Source organism: Sciurus vulgaris (genome assembly GCF_902686455.1).
Source record: "Sciurus vulgaris genome assembly, chromosome: 14".
Taxonomy (NCBI): Eukaryota; Metazoa; Chordata; class Mammalia; order Rodentia; family Sciuridae; genus Sciurus; species Sciurus vulgaris.
In genome coordinates this window covers 33,866,449-33,891,699 of record NC_136475.1, presented here as the reverse complement: position 1 = coordinate 33,891,699, position 25,251 = coordinate 33,866,449, and the positions used below count along the sequence as shown (strand labels likewise).

The 25,251-nt window shown below is 30.4% G+C and overlaps 1 protein-coding gene across 5 annotated transcripts in view; it reads left to right on the top strand.

Moving 5' to 3' along the window:
• Positions 1–25,251, top strand: part of LRRTM4 (leucine rich repeat transmembrane neuronal 4) — a 787,905-nt gene that overhangs the window by 9,177 nt on the left and 753,477 nt on the right. The window contains exons 3-4 of one of the 5 annotated variants that reach the window (XM_079110897.1): positions 7,912–8,009; positions 10,002–10,368. The exons of 3 other annotated variants lie outside the window; for them this stretch is intronic. In XM_079110897.1, the coding sequence (XP_078967023.1) occupies positions 7,912–8,009; positions 10,002–10,035 (132 nt within the window). In that variant the 3' untranslated portion in view covers positions 10,036–10,368. Of the gene's footprint in view, positions 1–7,911; positions 8,010–10,001; positions 10,369–25,251 lie in introns of those variants that run through there. One more of the 5 variants, XM_079110899.1, reaches the window with a different exon arrangement.

Genomic DNA, 25,251 nt, shown 5'->3' with positions numbered 1-25,251 from the left:
TCTACACTCAAGAACTGCATTACAGACAGTGTTAAACTTTAGAAGCTGTTCGGTAATATTATTGGGTACTTGGGTGACTCATTTGAATTTTCATTTGAGTTTTTCATGATTCACTAAATCAATGTGAAAGAGTGGCAACCTGTGTGTATCTGAAGACACTAGAAGTTTTAAAAACTAGGTCGTCTTTTGACCAGTGAAAAGCATGAAGTGCTGTTGAATATATTTTAAAAATTAAAATTGCTTTTTATAGTACCAGAAGAACCATCATTCATGGAGTCAGTTTAATAAAAATCTCAATATTCGTAAGAGGGAAGAGAAATTATGGGGCTATTTTTCGCATGCTCTCCATAAGCCATTAAAATTTTAATTGTAAGTTGAGGAAGGTTGAGTAAAACACAGTATTTCCTATGGTATCAAAAACCATTGGTTTTTAAATGAATATCTGCTTGATACAGCTAGATAGGTACAAAGCCCATGTATTTAAACTCCTGCTCCAGGGTTTAAATACTATCAAGAGAAATTAAGATCTAGATAAATGCAAAATGAGCCCTTTGAAAAAATATTTGACTTCATCAACTATATTGCAATATTTACAAATACAAGATTTGCAAGTGAAATGACAGCAAAGTTTATACACATTAAGAAAAGGTGGGAAAATGATGAAAATTTAAAAATCTTCAGATATATCTTGTACAAAACTTATAAAGAAGCATGACTAAAAGAAAAACATATATTAAAACTGATGCCTGGCTTATCAAATCAAACAATAAAAAACACAGGCATAACCAAGGTTGTATTTAGAAATATTGTTTTCACATGAAAATGATTATCCTAATATCTTAATGTTACATAAATGATACCCTTCAACACAAATATAAAAGTAACTGAAATATTATTGTGTTTAAAGGGACACATCAAACTAAACACCCACGTCTTATGTAACTATTTCTAAAATGCTGAAATATATAAAATCAGTAGAGTAATACATATTTGATTTTTGAATAAACCTAGCTCTATACTAACTTGTCAGGTTTATATGATTTGTATACAAAGCAAATCCTTTGACTAGATATATATGAAAAAAGGAATTTAAAGTCATAAATTGTTTTTTTGTTGGCTCTGTCATTGCCTCAGTTCAGTCTGTTTTCTGAATTTTGGGATCTCTACACTTACATCTCTTAGAAGGTTGTATTTTCTGCTTTAACAGCTTTTACTGAATTCTCAGACCTCAAAGATAGGGTCAAAGAATTATTCATCAAATCTAGCAAGAAAGATCATCTTATTCCTTGCCTTATTTATTGAAAACACTTTTTTTCTTATAAAAATTAGTTACAGTACAGATTTTAGTCAGGTTTTAAAACAAAATTCTAAGTTGAAGAAAGAAAGTATAAATTCAAAACCTCTAGCACGCATGTTTAATTTTCATTTTTATCCAATATTTCAATTATTAGAATCTTCAAATCTCATGGAACTTAAAAATGGAAAAAAAATTCATTATATTTGAATGTTTATTTGAACAGCAAATTTGTTTCAGAGCATACAAAGTTGAATATTGATAGGCTAAGAGAAGTTATTCTTTAGGATCTAGGTAAGCAATGAAATTACAGTGATTTTATTAAAACAAACAAACAATATTTTTCAATTTTTCCCTCTTTCTTCAAGTCACATTTACTGACTCATTGGTTCTTTCTTCTGCTCCTCGACATCTACATAATTGAGCTATTGAGAATTAAAGGTGTGATTTATTATTTCTTGTAATAATTTAATAAATGTATGAAGTACATTTGTGTTCAAATGAAGTCCTAAATACATCATTTGTTTATTACATCTTCATTTTGATCATGATGCATCTATTAAAATATTTGATATTTATAAATTTAAATTGATATCAATAGTCATAGAGTATTTCTAAAGGACTAGGAAAAAATGAAAATATGAATTAATGATGCCTAAGCCTTTTTTTGGTCATCTTAGATGAAAAATTGATATTCTCTTCTGTGTTTATAGATCTATAAAAGTAATAGCAGAGAGGTCAGCCTTGAAGGCCTTCAGGTTGATGGTCTAACCACAACATGGACTGATATTGCATTGGTCCAGTGGTTGGATCAAGGGTGAAACAGAGGTCTCAGGTTTGAAACTGATTCACTTTACTTCTCTAATATTGGACAAGTAAATATATATCTGACCTTTCTTTGATATAAATTTTTCTATCTATTGAACTGGGATAATAACTTTCCAAGTAACTTGCTGAAATGATTAATGAGGTATTATTTGAAAAACCACTCTAAACTCCTTCATAAAAGAGTCAGTGTAAATATAAATGATTATTAACTATATGCCCTATGTCTACTGAAAAATGCAAAAATTCAATGTGGCTGTATTATTTTCATTGTTATTACTAGTTATAATGATGCTTATAATCCTCCCTGATGTAGAAACAAGTATTGTGGTTACATTTTTACTGAAGTGAAAAATAAACCTGACCTTTCAGTCCCTTGTCTGAGCTGTAATTTAGTTTGGGTACCTGACACAGTAATATTTAATAATACCCCAAGATTTGTAAAATATTCCCTTGACTGAACATTTTATTCACCTTTCTCAGGAAGCAAAACTTATAATTCTTTTATTGTTACTAACTCTGAAGATGAAATGGGTTATAGAAACAACTTATAAGTTTCCAATCTCATCAAGTATTGCTCTTTCAGTTCATTTTCTTAACAAGTGAAGGAAGTTTGAATCCTCCAAATGTTTATGCATCACAAATAGGAACTTTCAACAATATATGGAATATCCCTTATGGATTAAAAAGTTAATAACTAATTTCAAGAACTGACAATTCTGAAGCATACACATACACGATCATTGCTTAAAAACAGGGACATGTTCTGAGAAATGCTTCTTAATGGGGATTTTTCATTTCATCATTGTGTGAGCATTGTAGAGTACCCTTACACAAACTAAGATGGCTAAACTGTCACTGGGGAATGTCATCCTATGGACCACCGTCATATACACAGTACTGCATTAACTGAGACATTGATATGTAGCATACAGCTCTGTGCCTGTGCACACATATACATATACATATATAATACACATTTAATGCTTTGATGTGTGTAATTATTAATAGTAATCAGTTCTTATTTTTTGCAGAAACACATATTGCATTGTTCTTATTTTTGTGTCCTTTTAAGTTGACATACATTTCTAAGTTTCCTTGTGGATTATTTCCTGTGATACCCTTGTGTGGTATTAAATAGAGAGGGCAACACTGGGAAAGGTCCTTAGCAAATTCAAACTCCATACAAGCAGAGCAAAAAGACAAAAGAAGACTCCTCTCTTTGCTAGAGAAGAAAAATGGTTTGCTTTGTGACTGGAAAAGCAGATTATTCCAATATGGGGAATTCTGTTTGTTGATATGACTATTATAATTTGATTTTATGGAACTGAGGAAATAACCACAGGATGGCTTCAGGGACCCACAACTTACTGTGAGATGTACATGAACTAAATCTCCAGTCATCACCTGACCTCCTTAAGTTTTTTCTCTGACTGGAGGATCACAGTGATGTTTTGCATCATCAGATGTTAGTGTCACTTCAATAATTGTCCAGTGAGTCCCCAAATCTGTTTATTTCACATTCCTCAATGCACAGTCACCTTGGTAAACTGCTGCAGATCCCTATGAGGTGAAATTGGAGAAAGGAACACTATAATTTTGGTAGAGTAGCAGATCATTTGCTGAAGGTGATCTGGTCTCGGTTTCATTCAATGTATTGTGTGTTTGTAAACTGGCTCATGTCTGGGACTAGCTTGTAGAGTTGTGATTCTCTCTTGGTGATTCAAGTTAGAATTCAGTTACTTCAACCTGGAATTCTTGTGCTTATACAAACCAAGTAAGAATTTAGTAGACTGCCCATGCACTTCTTTTCTAGGGACAATGTGGTCCACTAGCCAACATCTTATGTCTCTTGTGAACCAGGCTATTCTTATGGCTTTGTTGTCATCCTGGTAACTATGCCTACCTTGTCTATGGTAATGAAGAGCTCAGCCAGGACTCTGCAACCCTGGATCCCCTTGTTTCCATTACATTTAAGGATCCCAAATGCACCTGTTCCCACTGCAATTTCTGAACCAAAGAGACCAACCACAGAACTGCTAACCCTAAACCTTCTTTATGCAAATATTTTTTCTCCCCATCTTGGGTCATGGGCTTTAGTGATTTAGTCAGAATTTTTTTTCATTCTAATTTTTATTTAATTTTGAGAAACATTGCTTAAGCCAGGCAGTGTGGTGCACACCTGTAATCCCAGTGACTTGGGAATCTGAGACAGGAGGATCCCAAATTCAAGACCAGCCTCTTCAATTCGGCAAGACCCTATGTCAAAATTAAAAAAAAAAAAAAAAAAAAAAAAAAATAGGATTGGACATGGAGCTCAGTGGTAGAACACCCCTGGATTCAATTCTTAGTACCAAAACAAACAACAATAACAAAATACTGTCTAGATCCCAACCTTGTAACTTGTAACAGATTGTAAACTTTAAATATAAAATTTTCACCTTTTGCAAATTACAATTCCTTTTGCTGTCTGTCCACGATGATGTTCTTTTCTCAAATGATTGGAAGGTAAGAGATGATTCAAAATCAGTTTCCCAATATGTTTCCCCTTCAATTTTGGTATAACATCTTTCTTGGGAATAAATACATACAAACATGTACATATGTGATTCTTCAACAAAAAATGAAGATTCACAAAGATTATTGGAAAAGAAAATAATTTCTCTTTCTCATTGAAATTTTTCTGAAACTTTATTGAAACCTGGTGATTAATTTTATAAGCAAATATATCATTGTGTCATACAACATTATCAAACTAATTTTTACCGTACTTATAAAAACACTTAGAAAGATAGTTTATTCTGAAATGTGGACACATAATTTTGTGGATTGACAATGGGTTTTATCTTCCATTGTTTTCTACTTATAAAATAAATGAATGCATCCATACAAAATTTTGAAGTATTGAAAACATGAAATTATTTATAAATGAAACAAAACTGTTATTAAAAAAACATTATATGCAAAGATAATACTTTAGAAATTCTGGTGTATTTTCTTCTCTTATACGCACAGGTATGTGAGTATGGGAATTATACAAAATTTTCTGATATTGGAAATTATGTAAGTTTGTATACTGCTTCTTTAAAATTCACATTTTGTGACATAGAGGAGTATTTATTAAAATTCTTTAAAAATTTTAACGCTAAAATGTGCCATATTTTACTTAAGCTTTTTTTTTTTCCAGTGGACAGTTATGATTCTGTTTCATGGTCATACCTATATCTTAAATAAACTCCTCATGAAGATACATTCCTCGAAGGGAAAAACTTGACCAAAAGCAATGAAAGTTAATCATGTTGCCAAACTGCTTTTAAAAAATGTACCTTTTTGTATTACCCCATGTTTTACAAGAGTTTTCATTTTTCAGCATATATTGCCAATAATATTTATCCATTTTATAACAAGTTAACAGGTTATTTATTTATTTGCAGTACTGAGGATCAAATCCAAGGTCTCATGCATGCTAAGCATATACTTTACCACTGAGCTATTTTCCCAGCTGGATAGATTATTTTTTGGTGTTTATATCTTTGAATCTAAGACAGTAGAATTTTTTAAAAAAATTTGTGTTATGTGATTACTTATTTTGACATACAGCATATGAACAGTCCTTGAAATCCAGTATAATAAGTTTTCATTATAATTTGTTAAATTGCTTTTATTTTCTAAAAGACCTTTCCCATCATGGGTATAACAAACATACATTATGCTTTGATAATTTCCTCTACAAGTTTATTTTTTTACATATAATTCACGCTCTATTTAAAATTTACTTTGTATATGATACAAAATAGAGAATTAACTTGTTTTTCCCACTAAATAATTATAATTTTTCAAGGATGTTTTATATGACAGTAATACAAAATTTTCATATACCCAAATCATTTTTGCATTTTCAATATCTTCTTATGGATACACTCTCTACTATTGTGTCATTCCCATATCCTTAAACAGCATTAAAGTTTTACAATATATTTTAAATTTTATAAACAGTTGTCCTTGATACAACCAGCAAATTATACACATTTTAAATTGTTTTAGGGTTATCTTTTGCATTTTATTTGAGATAAAATTTTGTATCTCTCTATTGTACCTTCCATGTACACACACGTTATTTTATTTAGGGTTATATAAGCATATGAATTCATTTTTAAGTGATGGAAATCTTTACCATTGTTCTAAAGAATCTTTAATAATAGTATAAAAATGGGCATAGAGCTCCATTTGTATCATTCTCATGAATCCAGAGTTGATTTGCTTTATTTTTAAATTCTAAGAGATATAATGTATACTTATATAGGTATAGATAGTTATCAATATTTTGATTATAACTATTAATTTTAGTAGATTTAAGTTAATGCTTTTGAAATTTCTAGTTCAAAAATACTTTGTAATATAGAAAATATAAAATTATAGCACTTAACTTTCATTTTTTTATAGTTCCATATTCTATTAACTAAAGGTTTTAGAATAATATTACATAATTATTATGATGTGGTGGAGCAACTATTTTTATTCTTAATGAAATGACCTATTGTATTTCATTCATTTTATCTTTCTTCTTCCTTTTTTTTTTTGGTACTGGGGACTGAATCCAGGGGTGCTTAACCATCGAGCAATATCCCAGCCACTTTTTGTGTGTCTTCATTTAGAGACAGGGTCTCCCTGAGTTTCTTAGGACCTTGTTAAGTTGCTGATGCTCACTTTGAACTTGGGATCCTCCTGTCTCAACCTCTTGAACCACTGGAATTACAGGCATGTGCCACGGCACGCAGCTCATTTTGTCTTTCTCTTTATTCATTCACTTATACATAAAAATATATGTTTACCTATATTAGTATTCAGTAACATTGGACTTAATGCTATTTTCACAATAATGGAAAAAAATCACTTTGTTTAGTCATATCTAATTTATTACAATTATCATAAATAAAATCATTTATAAAATACATATTTACCAGAAAGGACACTGAATTTTATTAAAGGAATTTTTGTCATCCTGGTGGCTTTTTTTTTTTTTTTTTTTTTTGGTGAGGCATATCTTTTTATCACATACTATAATTTTTACAGTATGAATTGTTATGTTTTTATTTTATAATATCAAGTGTTATTTGAATTTCTAAAATAACATGGTCATTAATTTGTTGCATTATTTTCCAGATTAACTCTCATTGAGTTTACTTTTATTTGGAATTTTTATTATTCAAATAAGGCAATCAATATTACATTCTCTTTATCAGTGAATAATATATAGTTGTTTGTCTTTTTCTGGCTTTGAAATGGTTAAAATAGTACGCAAATTATTTTTCCTTGAAATATGTAAAATATACACCAAAAACTGTCTTTGTAAAGTTCCTTATTGAATATATTGAGCAAATATTATAAATTTTATATCAAAATTACTGTTTCTTAAACACCTTTTCTTATTTGTTTGTTCATGAAATCTTATGGACCACTATACTGAAAACTGTAAATGAGACTCAATGAACTCCTTGTATCTGTACACACACAATCCCAAATAAGATTCTTGGCTCATTAAATATATTTTTTTCTTTAAAGTGGTAGATTCCTTCAAAATGTATTTTCCTTTAGTCTTGCTTTCTGCATATCAATTTTGTTCATTTAATCTTGTTTATAATTGCTAATGATGTTCAGATTTGTAGAGTTCTTTTTAAAGACCCTGAGGAGAATAGTCTTCAAATTATAGGTAGTTTTATCTGTGTACTACTTCCAAGAGTTTAATACTACCCATGTCTGAATGACTCCTATAATACTCTCTTACTTTCTAGGCAATTTTACCCTACTGCTTACTTCTCTGTTTCTTATATAGCCAAGACATTTCTTTGATCTGGAGCAGAAGTCAGCAAACTCTTTCTGAAAAGACAAGGTAGTAAATATGTTAGACATTATGGGCTATATAGTCTAGAGCACACCAACTTTGCCATTGTAGCATGAATGAAGACATGAAAAATGTATAAATAATGAGTATATCTGTGTACAAATATAAAGGCTTATTTTAAAAAAAGGCTGAATTTGGCACATGTGCTAGAGTTTGCTGACTCTAATTTAAGTTTGCTTTCATAATTGAGTCTCACCTTTCAAAAATGAGGCACAGATTTTTCTCCCAACCTGAACTCCTATTCTCCTCTTTCCCTATCCTTTTTCTCCATTTCCCAGAAAATCATTCCAGAAGATTGTCTCCAGTCTACTTTTCCCCATCAATTTCTCAATCTCAATTTCTTTAACCCAATACAATCTATCATCAGAAACTATCAAGCAATCAAAACAGTACTCGCTAAGCTTACCACTGATTTCATCACCATTAAATTCGATAAACTTTTTATACTTTGTTTTATTTTGATATTTCAATAATATTCAACACTGAATATGTTCTTCTTTCTTCATATGTTCTCCTCTTGGGGCCTCTAAATGTGAGATAATTCCTTTCCATTTCCTTTATAACCTTAAATTCCTCTAAGTATTATGTTTTCCTTATTGCTGTTTATTTTCTCTCTCCTCTTAGACTACTAAATCATGTCTCTCCCCCTCTTTCTTAGTCTTTCTTATTTGCACATATGGAAAAGATTGCAATTTATTTACTAATGATAGAGTATTTATCGACTTCTTCTCTATGGTCCCCACATGTATGCCAATTTCTTATTTACAAATTCAAATATTTGTATTCAAATATTTTAGCGGCCCCTAAAGTCCCTTTCCAAAAGCAAACTATGATCTTTCTTTCCAAACGTGTTTTTCTTCCCATGTTTCTCGTCTTTCAAGTGAAGCTGCCAATTTAGGTAAGTTGGTTATAGGAATTTATCCTTGACCCCATCCTTGCTCTCCCACTCCTAAAGTAACTGCATCCAGTTGATTTTTAACTCCTGAATCTCTCTCCACTCCCTTCATTTCTCTTTACCTTTACTAGTGCTACCTTGTTGGGCTGTTTATTCTAACTCAATTTTTGTTCCATCAGATTTGCTATCTATACTGCAGATAGGGTACAGTCTTTCGAAACAAATGCTTAGTCTCTTCCTTCTCCTTTATTTATTTAAAGACTTTTAGTGGAACCTTTTAGAATGAGAATCTAAACCATTAAATAACCTAAAAAACAAAAACAACACCAAAAACTCAGAATAACCTGGCTCTACCTTCCCAGACATTCACATCACTCTCTCTTTGCTCTCAATTCTCCATTTAAGGAGTTCTCTGCCCTCTGCACTGACCACCTTTCTTGTACCTCCTATTTGTAATACTGCTTACTTAGATATCTTGGTATAAGCCCCACTCCAGAATAATACTCACCTCCTCCCCATACTTTCCATTCATCACCTCCCAAGGAAGATATTGCTGAAATCCTCATGTGTTTAAGCTTCCTTCCCTGTTTCCTTCTTATTCTCTGCCATCTAATTATCATGTATCATACATGTACAAATGATTTCTTTAATATTTGACATTCTTACTTAAATCTAATCTACCAAAGGAAGATAACATGACGTTTATGTTGAACTTTAAAACTCCAGTGACTTACTCCATGTCCTATATATAACAGGACTTTAATAAATATTTAATAAATGGATAAGTAAATGCATTCCCAAATTTTAACTTCTGTGTCATTTTTCAACATTTTAAACATAATTATATTCACTTCTTTAAAAATTTCTTGATAAAATTTGTCTAGAAATTTAGTAAGTTTACTTCATTTTCTAAAGTACAAAACTATAGATTAACTAATTTTGATTTGGTCAATTTTTAATAAACATATTTATCACAAACTATTCTTGCTAATATAACTTTTTAATAAAAGTATATGTTCAAAATGAGAAAATGCACAAAAGTAAAAGTGAAAAATACCTTTATATAATTTTTCTTATTTTCCTAGTATATGTGTATGCATTATTATTGCCCCCAAATAATGTAAGTATCCACTTTTATTTACTATTTTGTGAGCATATTTCTGTATCAATAAGCATTCATGTGCATATAATCTTAGTGAATAATGTTACTTTACATGGGTTCTAGTTCTATTTTGTTGGGTATGAAACTATTTGGGGAACAAAAACATGTAATATGATAATCTCTTGAGCTTATATTTTTCCAAAGCACTTAATGATTTATCACTTGTACTGATATTTTAATTCATCTTCTCAATTTAATATTTTTAGTTGTTTTTACTTTTTGGTGATGTTTTCCAGTCAAGCTCATATGTATTTTCCTATTCTTTTGATATTGGCCATGTTGATTACTAATGAAACATAAAACTACTTTTTATATTGTATATTATAATTTCTGTAATTTATATTCATTTTCTTTGCCTGTTCACAATTTTATTGACTAATAATAGAATTTAAAATAGTTTATTAATTCTTTTGTTTCAGTAAACAATGAATTGTTTTTGTTTTGGGTGGAATTTTTACTGTATAGTCAAAGTTATTTTTATTTATTTAACCTATTCTATTTATGTTATTGTTTCTTTGTTGCATGATACCAAAGTTTTCTACAGAAAATATTAAATAAATATTCACTTTTATTTTCATTTGATAGTTTCATGATGGTTGCTTTTTATTTATCATTTTAGCATGAAAATCATTAATTCATCTGACTAACTTTTAAACATTTCTCTTATTCTCCAAACTCATTTGTCATTTAATTACAATGATTAAATATTTACTAATTTATAAAGCTCTAAGTAGCTACTTATAGATTTTGTACATATATGTTTATGTAGTATGAATATGGATTATGTTTTCATATATGTATTCTACATATATACAAATATGTAAGAAGACTTCGTTTTCTATTAAATTTTCTAATTTGCTGATGGTTTTGTCATATTGTTCAGTTAATCCAGGAGATTAAGTTATATTTCATTGTTATTATTTAAAGATTTTTTTGGCTATAATTTTCAGCCAATCATTGACAAATATAAACATACACACGGGGCTCATTCCTACTCGATTGCCTTTCATCTTCTCTAAATCATAATCTAGAAATATGTAATCTAGCAACAAATCAGTGTTGATACTGTATTTGGTGTTCTTCTGAATAGTTTCTATGAATCCATTTTTCTTTTCTAATAATATTATATTAGCTATATTCATCTACTTCCTGTTTGTCTATATGCTTTTATTTCCCATATTATACTTTGGACTTTTTCCCATGACAGTAAACAGAGACTTATCTCTTTGTTTTTAACTTACTAAAATAATTCTCTAGTGGTTGACAAGTGAGATGTTTGAGGACATAAAGATGATCTTTACAATTATGTCAGCAATCTAATAAAATGTCTGTAATATATTTGTTTGAATTGTTTTATTTTTAAAGAACATTCTAGAGTGAATTTCTAATGTTCATATTCTAAATCTTTCACCTTAGTATATGACAAAACTATGTGAATTTCTATTTATGAGTAAAATATGTAGTAAAACACTAAAATGCTATGCATATTGGAGAAATTTTATTTTTAAATATGTTGCATATTTTTATGACTTTTGTTCATAATATAATATAATGCATTTCTTTTTCAATAATTTTTTGTATTTTTCTATAATGCAAATTTTGTGTGTATGTATTTGCATGTTATATTAATAATGTGCATATTACAACCAAAAATAGTAATATACCAATATTAATTTCAATTGTGCTTCAAATTATTTTCTTTCTTTAATAAACAATACAGTCCTTGTCCCTGTCTCCCAACCCATTCCCATCAATTAAATTCACATTCTTTATTTAATTTCATTGTCAAACTGTTGAAATGGTGTTGATCAATTAGAAGCTCTGAGGCTCCTCACCAACTTCCCCTTCTGTTGCTTCCACAACTGGTCTTAGAAGGAAAAGCATTACTGTGGATTATTTGGGTCAAGAACATGGAACATTCTAAGCTATGGAAGAGTCTTTACAACATATAACAAGACTCCTCTGCAAGAAGAGGATGCAATGAGGTGGTTTGGCAGTAATTCCCAATTAAGTGTCCCTACCCTGGGGAAATAGAATTAGAGAAGTTGCTCTGAACTATATAGAGAAATATCTTTCCTTCTTTATTATATTTCACTAGGGTTCCTCCAGCTCTTATTGTCTCTGGAGTAGTGAGAACATGAAAGCCAAAATAAGCATGTGAGTTTAGGAGAAATTATTAGGTATGTGCTCTGTTTAATTTTGACTATAGATTACTTTTAATTAAGCCTAGGCAAACTTATATGTGTTCAAGGGTAAGAGAGGTAAGTAACACACATGGTACACAAAGTGGCAATGTATAAATAATAAGGATTATTACTCAGTGTGGACCATGGAGACCTACAGTTTGCATTGTGTCTATAAAGACAACCAAAATGTAAATACATACTGAGTAAAGAAAATAGGTTTAATTGAAAGTTCTTTTGTGACTGTCTACTTACAGTGACTGCCTCTAGGCTATAAAGGGATGAAAGCAGTCTGAGTCACATGTTGTCCACTCTAATTTTCCAAAAATATGGTTAGGAATAAAAATAATAACAGAACTAGATAGCTAATGAAGTTTATTTTTAATCCTTTTTAAAATTTTTTTTTTTTTTTTTACCTCACCTTTGTCTTTTTGCATCCCAGAAACAGGATTAACATCTGGCATAGCTGGACAGGTTCAGGTAAGTGTGTAGAGAACTGAGACCAGGAAAATATTTCATTCCCTCCGAGACTTAGAAATGTCAAGTCAGCTTTTCTTCTACCTACATTCCCATACAAAAAAATAAAACTGCTAAAATAGGAAAGGACCTACTGAAAGGTTCTTAACACTGTTGACATTTCAGTCTAGAAAATTGGTGAGGAGTGGGAGTGAATACTGTAGGCCACATGCCTGGCCTCTGGATTCCAGTATCAATCCTCATTCTTTAATAGTGACAACTGTGTTGCCAGATCTTGCAAAATGACCCATCAGGGAAGCAAAAGCAAAACAACCATGATGGAGAACAACAGAGGTAGTACATATGTGGTCTTGAAGAGACTTAGAATGTATTTCATTAGCCTAGGAAGTCTCACTGTGAATCCTGAATCTTCAAAAGTCAGATGTCATACATACTGATCAAGGTATAATCTGTACAGGGATAGGTAGGTATCTCTAAAGTTAACCGAGACCCAATTCAACCTGTGTGTAAGTATTTCACTAATTGATATCAGAATTTTGCTAATAATATAATATTGTTCACTTATCAAGGTTGAAGGATTGAGAAGTTTCTGCAGATGACAGACAATATAGTATTCAAGTCCCAGGAAAGAAGGAAAATAAATAAATGACTTTTTTGTTACCATCTTGGTATTATAGTCATAGAGAAATCAGAATGAGTATCAACGTAGGGTATAGTACATGGTAGAACTTTCTGCAGGATTTGGAAAATACAAATAGTATCCTCCAGCTTTGAGAATCCTTAATGTGTAGCTAGGAATCAGTGAATTTAGGAATATGTCTTTACTTGCTTACCTATTATATGCATGGAAAGGGAAGAGAGCTGAGTGAGAGAGTACCTGCACTCAGTTAGACCTTAGAAACTCTGCAGAGAGCAAGAGTAAGGGGAAAATTAAAAAGGAAATAAATGGTTTTGAGCACAGTGAATGAAAATGTGCAGGAGGAAACTAGCCTCTGGGAAAAAAAAATTTGGAATCTGGCAAGACACTTCTGTAATTTTCTACACTCTAAGAAGAGTTTTTCAGATGACATGCTCTATTGGAGGAAGCAATTTTCACGGATGGTAGAATTTTCTCCTATTATATGGAAGAGATATGGTTAAACTCTTGATGAAAGATTTCTTCCAATTGAGTTTGAGGCTAACAGGTAATGAAATCTGAACAAATCTGAACAAATGCCACAGACTGACATGGAGAGGCTAAAATTAAAAAGAAAATACTGTTTTTTTTTTTTTTTTTTTCCCCTTCTTTCTTTAGAAGAAACCTAGGACTCAAATACTAGCCTTGCGATATTTAGCTCTGGGATCATGGACAGATTATGTTTTTTTTTATCTATAAAATAATGATTCTCTTTGTCCTACAGGGTGATATGAAGACATCAGGTAGTAAAGAGCATTACATAACATAATCTTTGGTACATAATGACTTTTGGTACATAATGACAAATGATAGCAATTATTGCCATGTGTTATTCTTCTTGTGATATCCAAACTTACAACCTTAAACATCACTAATTTTGGGTGATATCTATTAGTGTTAACAGTAATTTGAGCCTAGAATACCATATGCGGTATAAAAATTGCAAAACATTATATATGTGTATGTATATATGTGTATACATGAATACACTCTGTGTGAATGTAGAGATAGACTTAAACTTAAGATATTTGTTCTCTTAAATTCTTGAGACTATAGAAAGATGTGATATGCAGGAGACATGGAAGAAGATCATGACTACAGGCTCTGAAAAAAAATAAAATCACTACCATAAAGGGAAATTTATAGCAATATTTGCCTATATGAGATAAAAAAGAGATGTCTCAAATCAAATTACTAAGTTTCTACTTTAATAAATTTATAAAAGAAGAGTAGCTCAAACCCAAAGTAAACAGAACATAGTCAATAAAGAAAAAGTTGAAATTTATCAAATAAAAAGCAGAAAGATACAAATAAAGTGATGAAATTAAAGACATTCTTTGAGAAATCAATACAATTGAGAAACATCTAATTAGGTCCGCAAAAATTTAAGACATGTACACAAGTTATCAATAAATGGAATGAGAGAGGTGAGATCTCACACTTCAAAGCGTAACATGGAATAATGAAAACATGTTTTCCCAATGAATCTGATAATTTAGATAAAATATACCAATCACTTCAAAGACACAAGTTACCAAAGTTTATGAAAAAATGATTACCTGAGTATCCCTATGTCTTTTTTAAAAATTAAGTATGTACTTGTAGAACTTCCATAAGTAAAAATCCATGTGTTGGTAGGATTACTGGTAAATTGTACCAAACAAAAAAAAATAATACAAGTTCTACACAAAATTAAGAAGACTGATGAGAAAATTGAAAAAAAAACAAAAGTTCCAACCCACTTAAAAAGAACTCATTATACTAACATCAAAAGAAGTCACATAGATTACAGAAAAAAAAAAAAAAAAACTATAGGAAAATGCACCTCATGAATATATGTGCAAAAATTCCATACACATTTTAGCAAATCATACTCAAAAGTATATAATCATGACCAAGAAAGATTTATCCCAGAAATGGAGTGTTGAAATAGCATCCCCAAATCCATGTAATTCTTCATATAATTTGAATATAATCATCTCAATATATGCAGATAAAACACTGAACAAAATCTAACATATATTTCTAATAAAAATTCGGCAAACTAGGAGCTCTAGGAAGCTCTTTATGTCTAATTTTGAAAATCTGTGAAAAATGATTATTAATATTATAGATAAAGGAACTAACTGATGTTTTTCACCAAAGATCAGGAACAAGTCATAGGTATTTGTTATCACCATCTATTTAACATTATGTAAAAGTTTTAGCCAGTGGAATAAGTTGGGAAAAAGAAATAAAAGAACTATGATTTAGATAAAAAATATATAAACTAATTTTATTTTAAGATGATATGACCATTGATTAGAGAATATAATGAAATCTACAAAACTACAACTAAAATTACAAATATTAGTAAGTTTATAGAGTACAGATTATTAAGAAAACAATTTTATTTCTGTGTTAATAGCAATCAAAAATGGAAGCTGGGCCGGCAATATAGCTCAGTTGGAAGAGTGTTTGCCTCACATGCACAAGGCCCTGGGTTCAATCCCCAGCACCACACAAATAAATAAATAAATAGAATTAAATTAAAAATGAAAATAAAAGCAATACCATTTACAATGACATCAAAATATAAAATACATACAGATAAATGTAACAAAAATGTCTAAAATTTGTCTCTGAAAGCTACAAAATATTGCTGAAATAAATTAAGAAAGACATAAATAATGTTCAAGATGGATTGGGAATATTTAGTGTTGTTAGGATGAAAATTTTCTCAGATTGATCTATAGATTCAATAAGTCCCAAACAAAATCCCAGCAGACTCCTCTTATGAAAATTAATGCATTTTAAAGTAATGAAATTCATCCTGAACTTTGAAAGACCAAGAATATCCAAAACAAATTTGTAAAGAAGGAAGTAATTTGAAGGGATAAGACATCTGTATTTCCAGTCTTGCAAATCCTTATTACCTGACACACTTTAAAACTGACATCAAGATAAACAAGTAGATCATTGAAACAGGATACAGTCCAGAAATAAACTCTCACATACATACAATTGGCCTTTGAAAATAGTGCAATGCAGTTCAAGGGAGAAAGCAAAATCTTTTCAATAAATGATTGACATCCATACATCAAACAACAAAAAATCACCCTACACTCAAATCAATTTGATTCTATGTATTATAGACCTAAATGAGAAATCTAAAGCCATAACACACATAGACCTAAATGAAAAATGTAAAACCATAACACCTACATAACAAAGAATGGGAGAAAATCTTTAAAAACTTGTCTTAGGTAAAAATATCTTAGATATGACAACAAAGGCCCAATTCATGAACAAAGTAAAACTGGACATAATTAAAATTAAATCTGATATTTTAAAGGCATTATTAAGAGAAAGAAAATATAAGGTACAAAGAGTAGTAGGTAAAATGGAAATTATGGATTACAACAAAAAATTGACAAAGGTATGAAAGAGTTAGGGCTTTCATACATTGTTCATGGAAATATAAAGTTGTAAAATCATTTTCAAAATGTATTCGAGAGTTTTTTAAAACGTCAAATGTGAATGCAGTCATGTAACCTAGACATTCTACTTTAGGTATTTAATGGAGATAAGGAAAGTGTATGCCCTAAAAAGACTGTACACAAAAATATAGTGGCTTTATTTCTAATATCCAACTGGAAATAATCCAAATGGCCATCATCAAGTTAATTAATAAATTATGGTGTCCCCACGTAATGGGACACTACTCAATGATTTAAAAAATAACATAGTCTTGAAACTATGATATAGTTTAATCTCAAAATATGCATGCTGAATGGAAGAAGCCAAATGAAAAAGAAAAACTTCTACACAGCTCCAAACAATTTCTAGTAAAACCCTAGGATATGCAAATTGACTTATAGTGATAGAAGATGAGTTGTGTTCTGGTAAAGAAGGAGACTAGTGATAAGAGAACTAAATAGGGGTGCAAAGAATGTTCTCAGGGAGGTGACTACATTACCAGTTGTGATTATGTTATTGGTTTCATCAGTGCATACACTTTGCCAGCCATCAAACTGTGCACTTTAAATATGTACAGCATATCCTATGTCAATTATGTCTTCATAAATTGTTTAAAAAATTCAACCAGTCTTGAAGAAGAACCTCTGGATGGACTCAGCAAAATAAAAAGGAAAATAGGAAAGGCAGTATACAGCCCTGGAGATTTTTCTGTGGCAAGACCTTAGAGCAGCAAAAGCAACAGGGGACGAAGCAACCTCATTTTCCATCCCCTTTCACTCTTTAATCTGAGGGCCTTTCTGATCCAAAGATTTCAGCCGATGGAATAGAGAGAGAAATTTAAACGGTGAGCTATGGACTGAGGGACCAAGCATTACCCATCGCCCACCAGTGTGTAGGACATCATGTGCAGCAGTAAGCAAGATCAAGGATGATTTGGTTACAGAACTAGGGAGTGGATTGCCTGGGGAGGGACAAAAACGAAACTAGAAGAGGTTTTTTGAAAGCTTATGGTTCTTCATTTTTAAAAATTTTAGTTTATTTTTCTTCTTTTGTGTTTCCAACCTCAGAGGCAGAAGTTTGGTTGATCATTATATACAACAATAGCAGTTGATTTGGCTGTAATCTTGTTTACCATATCAAACACACACTCTATGGCCATCAATTTATGATTTTCGAAGAAATACATACTAAAGTTCATTGCCTTGTTATGCCACATCGATGGAGATGATTTCTTTTCACTCAATAAAGTAGACTTATTTTATGAGGTGTCCTAATTTTCAACCATCATTGTCTTACTACTAGAAACTAGGCTTAGAAATTTTATTTCTATTTCATGAAGCATAATGGAAATATACAACTGAAGTAAATTGGTTATAAAATATTAAGTATCTGTACCAATAACTCTAAAGAAAGCAAGTTAACATTTTTGCCATTTTTATTACTGAAATTAAACATGATTTTAAAATTATATTGCAAAGCTTTTGGTTATTTTCAAATCCTGCTCTATTTTAAACTATTTAAAAATGGAAATAATTCCTTGATTTTATCTTTATAATTCTTCAATACCATAATTTTTGAGAGGAGATACATTCTTAATCATTTTTATGTAACTTCTATGGTCCTGAATCTATTGAAATAATCCTTCTCTTCCTGAAATACTATTGAAAATATCTATCTTTCAGAAATGAATCACTTTTAAGAAATTCAACATTACAATAAAATTAGTCTTTCTATTTACAGTCTTATAAATAGTTTAATTTTCTTCGGTTTCATATCTTTCTTAAGTGCTGGTGTAAAACTTGACACATTGGCACACACCTGTAACCCTAGAGACTGGGGAGGATGCAGCAGGAGGATCACAGACTCAGCCATTTAGCAATACCCTGTCTCAAAATAAAAAGGACTAGGGATGCAGTAAATCACCCCTGGCTTCAATCCCCAGCACCAAAACAAAAATACAAACAAAAACGCTGATGTCAAATATATATATTTACATGAACATACACACATTCCTTCTTTCTTGATTTTGCTTTTTGTTTGCATGTATGTATTCTTGTTTCAAAAATGACTCAGAGAGGTATTTACTGAATATACTATGTCTCCTGATTTCTTATTACGAACTCATTTTCCCTATTTAATAAGTTGTATCTTCTAAATATTTATTCTTATAACATTTATATTACTAAAGTTTACATTTTAAAATATCCTTTCTTGTACGATAATGAAAGTATATAAGGTCACACTCTCAAATTCTAATGGGTACAGTTCTGATCATTGATTATTTCCAAATTGATTTTTATTTGCTGCTTGGTTTTCTAGTTTGGTCCTGCATTTATTAAGGAGAATGCTATGATTTTGCCTGTTTGTTTGTGTTGATTTATAAAACTTTTGAAAGCAATGTATTTTCTAGTTTTTTTTAACATTAATTTATTTTTACTTGTGAGATAGATATGTATCTAGTTGACTAATGTACAGACACTTTAAGTATCACTAGCTCTAAGAATGAAAATTTATTATTTATTTTTGTGGCACAACTTTCAATACATAAACCCTCCTAATAGTGCTTAAATGGTATAATTTCTCCTTCCTTCTTGCTTATTGATCTCCCCAAACTGAGAACTATGTGTTGGTTTTGTAAATAATCCATATACCTCGATCTTTAATATAATAATAAATTCTTACATCTGATCCTTTCCTTTTTTAGGGTGGTTAGGTTTGTGTATATAGCAATGAAACTTTGTATTATTTCAACTGTAAAATTTCAGCAAGTTATATGTCTCTTCAGAATACTATTAGAAATAAATACTGTGACATTTTTGTATGTGAAAATAATCTTTAAGTGCTATTTCAATTGCATTTTAAATTTGTTATCTTGACTTTCAAAAAATTTCCAAATATATTTCCCTAACATATTTTTAATATTATGGCTATTATTTTTAAATGTGGAGTTTCTTCCAACTTAAGGTATATAAAATATTTAGATTTATATATAATTGAATTGGATTTTAAGGACCACTAGAAATTATTCTTACATACAATGAACTCATGTTTTAAAATATATTTATATGCCTTCTATCTTCAGCCTTTCTTTTTCTTTCTTTTGTTATCTAATTTTGCACATCAACTATATAACCTTAGTCTCATCCTCTTTACTATTTTACAAGGTATAAATACCTTGTTTTGTGATTTTCAACAAAGAGTTCTTTTTATTTAATAAAGGGATTTTTAAAAAACATTTTATTTCTGTAATTATGTGAGTAAAACCCAAAGAAATACAAATTATTTTATGCCCACTACCTGAGATGAAGAATTTAATAGTCTTCAATCTTTCCCTCCTCTTCAAAAATATATTTTTGTGATATTATTAAATCTAATTTTGTTACTCTTATTATCACATAAACTTCAAATTATTTTTCATAATGCATTTTATTTTTGTTTTCCTTTGGAATATTGTGAATTGAACAACAGTGCTTTCCTTTTTTTTTTTTTTTTCATTTTGAACTAATCCTTGCAACCTATTTTATTATCACAACTTAGCATTTGAAGTTGCTCATTCCAAACATGATAATGTTTGGAATGTGATGAGTCACCAGTATGCCCTACTAACAAGAATGTAAGTATCTGTAGAGATATTATACTTCTTCTTTTCCATGTTATTTTCCTTTTAAATTTTGCTTTAACTTTATTCCCTATTTATGAATAAACACTTAACTCAAATATGCAATATACTGTCAGCGCTCCCTTTTTTTTACTTTATTACACAATTCTTCATTTTTTGGTTTTGTTTCAAGTCTTATTGGATACACTCAATCTTTGAGTAATTGTTTAAAGGACTGCACAGATATAAAGGATGAAACATTTGGATTTTTTTTATGTAGAATGTCTTTCTGTTACCTTCATACTCAAGTTATCAAGACTGAGTCCAAAGTAATTTTTAGTCACACACCATTCTACTTCTGATATTTGGTCTTGCAGATATGTAACATGTGTGAGAATCATAAATGAGAGTTCACTGGCTAGTTTTCTTTGTGGTGTAGTTTCTGAGTCTCTGAGAACAATGGTGGAAAGTGAGAAAGGGATTTAATGTTTGTCTGGTTATTTATGGGACTAGTATTTCATGACACAAAATATATTCCATAATATAAACCTGTATATAATAGTCTCACTCTGGCTCCAGTGTCTAAGGGTTTCAGAAAAACATCTAATATCTGCAAAAAGATGATTTTGGTCCTTGCTTTCAATCCTATTTTAAATCTTCATAATTTATGTCCGTGTATATTTGGATGATAAGTTGGGAGAACATGTATCAGAGACTGCTAGCCATATGCCATTTTATATTTACAAAAAAGCTCATGCGTGTAATTTTATATCTACAAATATCACATTCAAGTGTTATTAGTTTCTTTGGTCTGACCTACCATTTTTAAAGTAAACTAATTGAACAAGGTACTAAATTAGGTATGACATCTTCTCTAATATAATATGTTTATATAACAATTGAATTATTTCAAATTTTATTTAATCTGAACATATCTAAAAAATCAGGATAGACAGCATATTCTCTAACAAGAATCTGATCTCCTCCATTTTACAAGTCTGTAATTGTTCTTTAAATATCAACAATACCAAGGCAGATAATAGATGGGGGAATTACATGAAAGAAGTTAGAACTAAAAGACCTAGGCATCTGTGGACTATTCTTATCATATTAGTCCATCTATCTACAATTCATACATGTTGTTTTCTTAGAAAAATGAATTTATTTTGGCATGTTCCAAAGCTTACTATAATTATTTCTCAGGCAAAATATTTCATGTTGTCCAAATAAAGAAAAATCTTATAGTTGCATGTTGTTGTAAATGTTTAATGTTTCTTGTAACATGCTTATGAAAACAAGGAAATAGTTTGTTTTCATAAACAAGCTATTCTTGGTATATTTCCGTTGATTTGTGCACCCATACTTCAGAGTCTATTTTAGGAATGGTGGTTTAAATATTTTGATTATCAGAAGCCAATACAAATCACAGTAATAAGCAGACTTCTAATGAAGTGGTAAATAAGTAGCAAATATGTTACAGTTTTGTGTAAATAAAATTTTTGAACCAGCAATTGAACTCAGAAGGACTCAAACACTGAACCAAAACCCCAGCCCTATTTGTAATTTTTTATTTAGAGATAGAGATAGGCACTGAATTACTTAGTGCCTCACTTTTGCAGAGGCTAGCTTTGAACTCGAGATCCTTCGGTCTCAGCCTTCTGAGGTTCTCCTGGGCATTGTAGTGCCCCGTCTCTAAATAAAAATTTTAAAGAGTACCTATGGAAATAACTTGTGTGCTATTTGCTCCCAAAGAGTGATATTTTCACAGGTTTAGACAGATTTATAGTCTACTGGACAAGAGACAATTTGAAGATATCAAAAGTAAATATCATAGTATTACTGAAAAAATAAACAATGTATAGAAAAATCATTTGGTCATCGTTGTATTTATTACTTACCTATATGCTTGTTAGAGTAGTAAGCTTTGAGTAACGGCGTATTATAATTAATAGTGTCAGAAGTTGATATGGACCATCAAAGTCCACCTCCTACCACATAGTTCAGTGCCTTATGTAAGACCCTTTTAGTACCAGGTGCCAATTTGATAAAGATTGTAAGCAAGTAAATAAAAAGAGAAGATGTAGGTCATTACTAGTAATTATAACATTGATTATGCTATAGTATTAAAATTAATTCATATTTGTTTATACTTTGTACTAAAAAAGAATCTGTTAGTTTGCTTACAAAACAAAGGTCTGAAAATATGTCACTTAAATTTCCATTAAAGTTCCAACATGTTGCTCTTTCCATTAAATTTTTAGATTTTCGTTAATTAACTGACATACATGAAATTAAAATGATCTTTTGATGGGCTTTGAATTATTTGTACACATAGGCATATTTAGCTATTTAATTTTGTATTCTTCCCGCATGCTAAGTTATCTCCGACATGCTGCATGAATTCGAATGAGAGGAGGTCATTCCTACTATAAATCTGATATTCTTAGATCTTTATCACAATAGTTATAACTGGGCAATAACATCATTCTGAAACAACAAATGGCATATGTCTTTGTTCATTGACTTATTTCTTCATTTCAGTGCAATTTTGTAAACTGTATATGGGGCAGTAATTAATCCCAAAACATGTAAGACAGAGTAGCTTATAGTAATTTTTCTTATATACCTAAGTATTAACTAAATTTATAATAATATTTGCATTTATCATGTGTAATTAAAACTGATATGTCCTATGTTTGAATTTTTAATCTAATTATATAAAAATAGAAATTGTACATATTAATCAGGTACAATGTGATATATCAAAACATTTATACGTTGTGTAATACATAAGGTTTAACATAACTGTCTTTTCAAGAACTTATAATTTATTTTTGGTATAAACATTCAAAATCCTTACTTCTAGCTTTCAAAATGCAAAGTATATGATTGGTATTTAGAGTCACTCTTTTAAGCAATTGCATATGAGAGCTTCTTATTTCTACCCGGAGGTAATTTAGGACCTACTGACTGACCTTCCTTACTCCTGCCTGGTACTCTCTACAGCCTTGGTAACCACCATTCTGCTCAAAACCTCTGTGAGATCAATTTTTTTTTCGATTCCACATATGAGTGAGATTATTTAGTACTTTCTTTCTGGACCTGGCATGTTTCATTTAACATAATGATCCCCTTCTCCATTTGTGTTGTCACAAATGACAGGATTTCATTGTGTGTTTTTGGCTGAATAGTATTTCATTGTGCAAATGTACCACATTTTCTTTATCCATTCATGGGTTGATAGACACTCAGGTTGTTTCCATTTCTTGGCTATTGTGAATGGAGCTGCAATGACCAAGAGAGCACAGTTGCCTCTTCAACATTCAGATTTCATTTCCTTTGTTCCCTGTTTCATTTCCCCAGTAGTATGATTACTGGAACCAATGGTAGCTCTATAGTTTTTTGAAGCACCTCTATGCTATTTTTCCATAGTAGCTGTACTAATTTATATTCCACAAACAATGTGCAAAGCTCTTTTTTTTTCCACATTCTCATCAGTAGTTGTTATCTTTAGTCTTTTTGATAATAGTCTTTCTTACTGGTTTGAATTGGTGTATCATTGCTGTTTAAAATTTCATTTCCCTGATAAGTACTGATGAACAGTTTTCAAATATTTGTTTGTCATTTGTATGTCTTCTTTTGAAAAAATGTCCAGTTTGGTCTAGAGTCCTTTTGAATTGGGTTATTTCTGGGGGTTTGTGGAAGGGGGTTGTTTTTTATTTTTGCTATTGAGATTTTAGATTTCTATATGTATTTTAGATATAAATGTCTTGTTAGATGTGCAAATATCTTCTCCCATTCTGTAGGCTCTCCTTTCACTGGTTTTTGTTTCTTCTGCTATGCAGAGGCATTTAGTTTAAGATAATCATATTTGTCTATTTTTGGTTTTGTTTACTATGCTTTTGGAGTATTGTCCAAAGAAATATTGCCCATTGTAATACCCTGCAACACTTCCCTTGTGTTTACTTCTGGTAGCTTCATTCAGCTGCATGTGCATTTGTAAGAAAGAATGTTGCTTCTACAATTTGGGTTCCTAGCACCTTTGTTGAAACTCATGTGACTACAGATGTGTGGGTTCACTTCTAGGCTCTCTATTCTTTTCTAAAGATCTATATGTCTATATTTATGCCAAAGTCATGCTACCTTGATTGCTATAACTTTGTAATACACTTTGATGTCAGGTAGTGTGATTGCTCCCATTTTGTTATTCTTTCCTAAAGACGGCTTTGGCTGTTTAAGATTTTTTTCCATACAAATTTTAGGATTTCTTTTTTTCCTAGCTCCATGAAGAATGGTTTGGTGTTGTTACAAAGATTGCCTGAGTCTATAGATTGTTTTAGGTAGTATAATCATTTTAAATATATTATCTTTTTTTCAATTCTTGAACGGGGGATTTCTTTTTGTATTTTTTTTTTTTTTTTTGGTCTTCTTCAATTTTTACCATCAATATTTCATATTTTTCATTATAGAGATCTTAGATATTTTATCTTTGTTTATTTTATCATAGGTACTTTAGTTTTTATAGTTATTGTAAATGCTTTTCAGGTTTTTATTTCAGATAATAATTTCTATTGGCATATAGTAATGTTCCTAATTTTGTATGGTGATATTTTATCCTAAAAGTTTGCTGAATAATTTATTAGTTCTATTTTTTTGTGTGCAGTCTTTGGTGCCTTCCCCATAGGATATGTCATCTAAAAACAGTGACAATTGACTTCCTCTTTTCCATTTTGGATGCGCTTTATTCTTTCTCTTTCCTTATTGTTCTAGCTAGGATTAC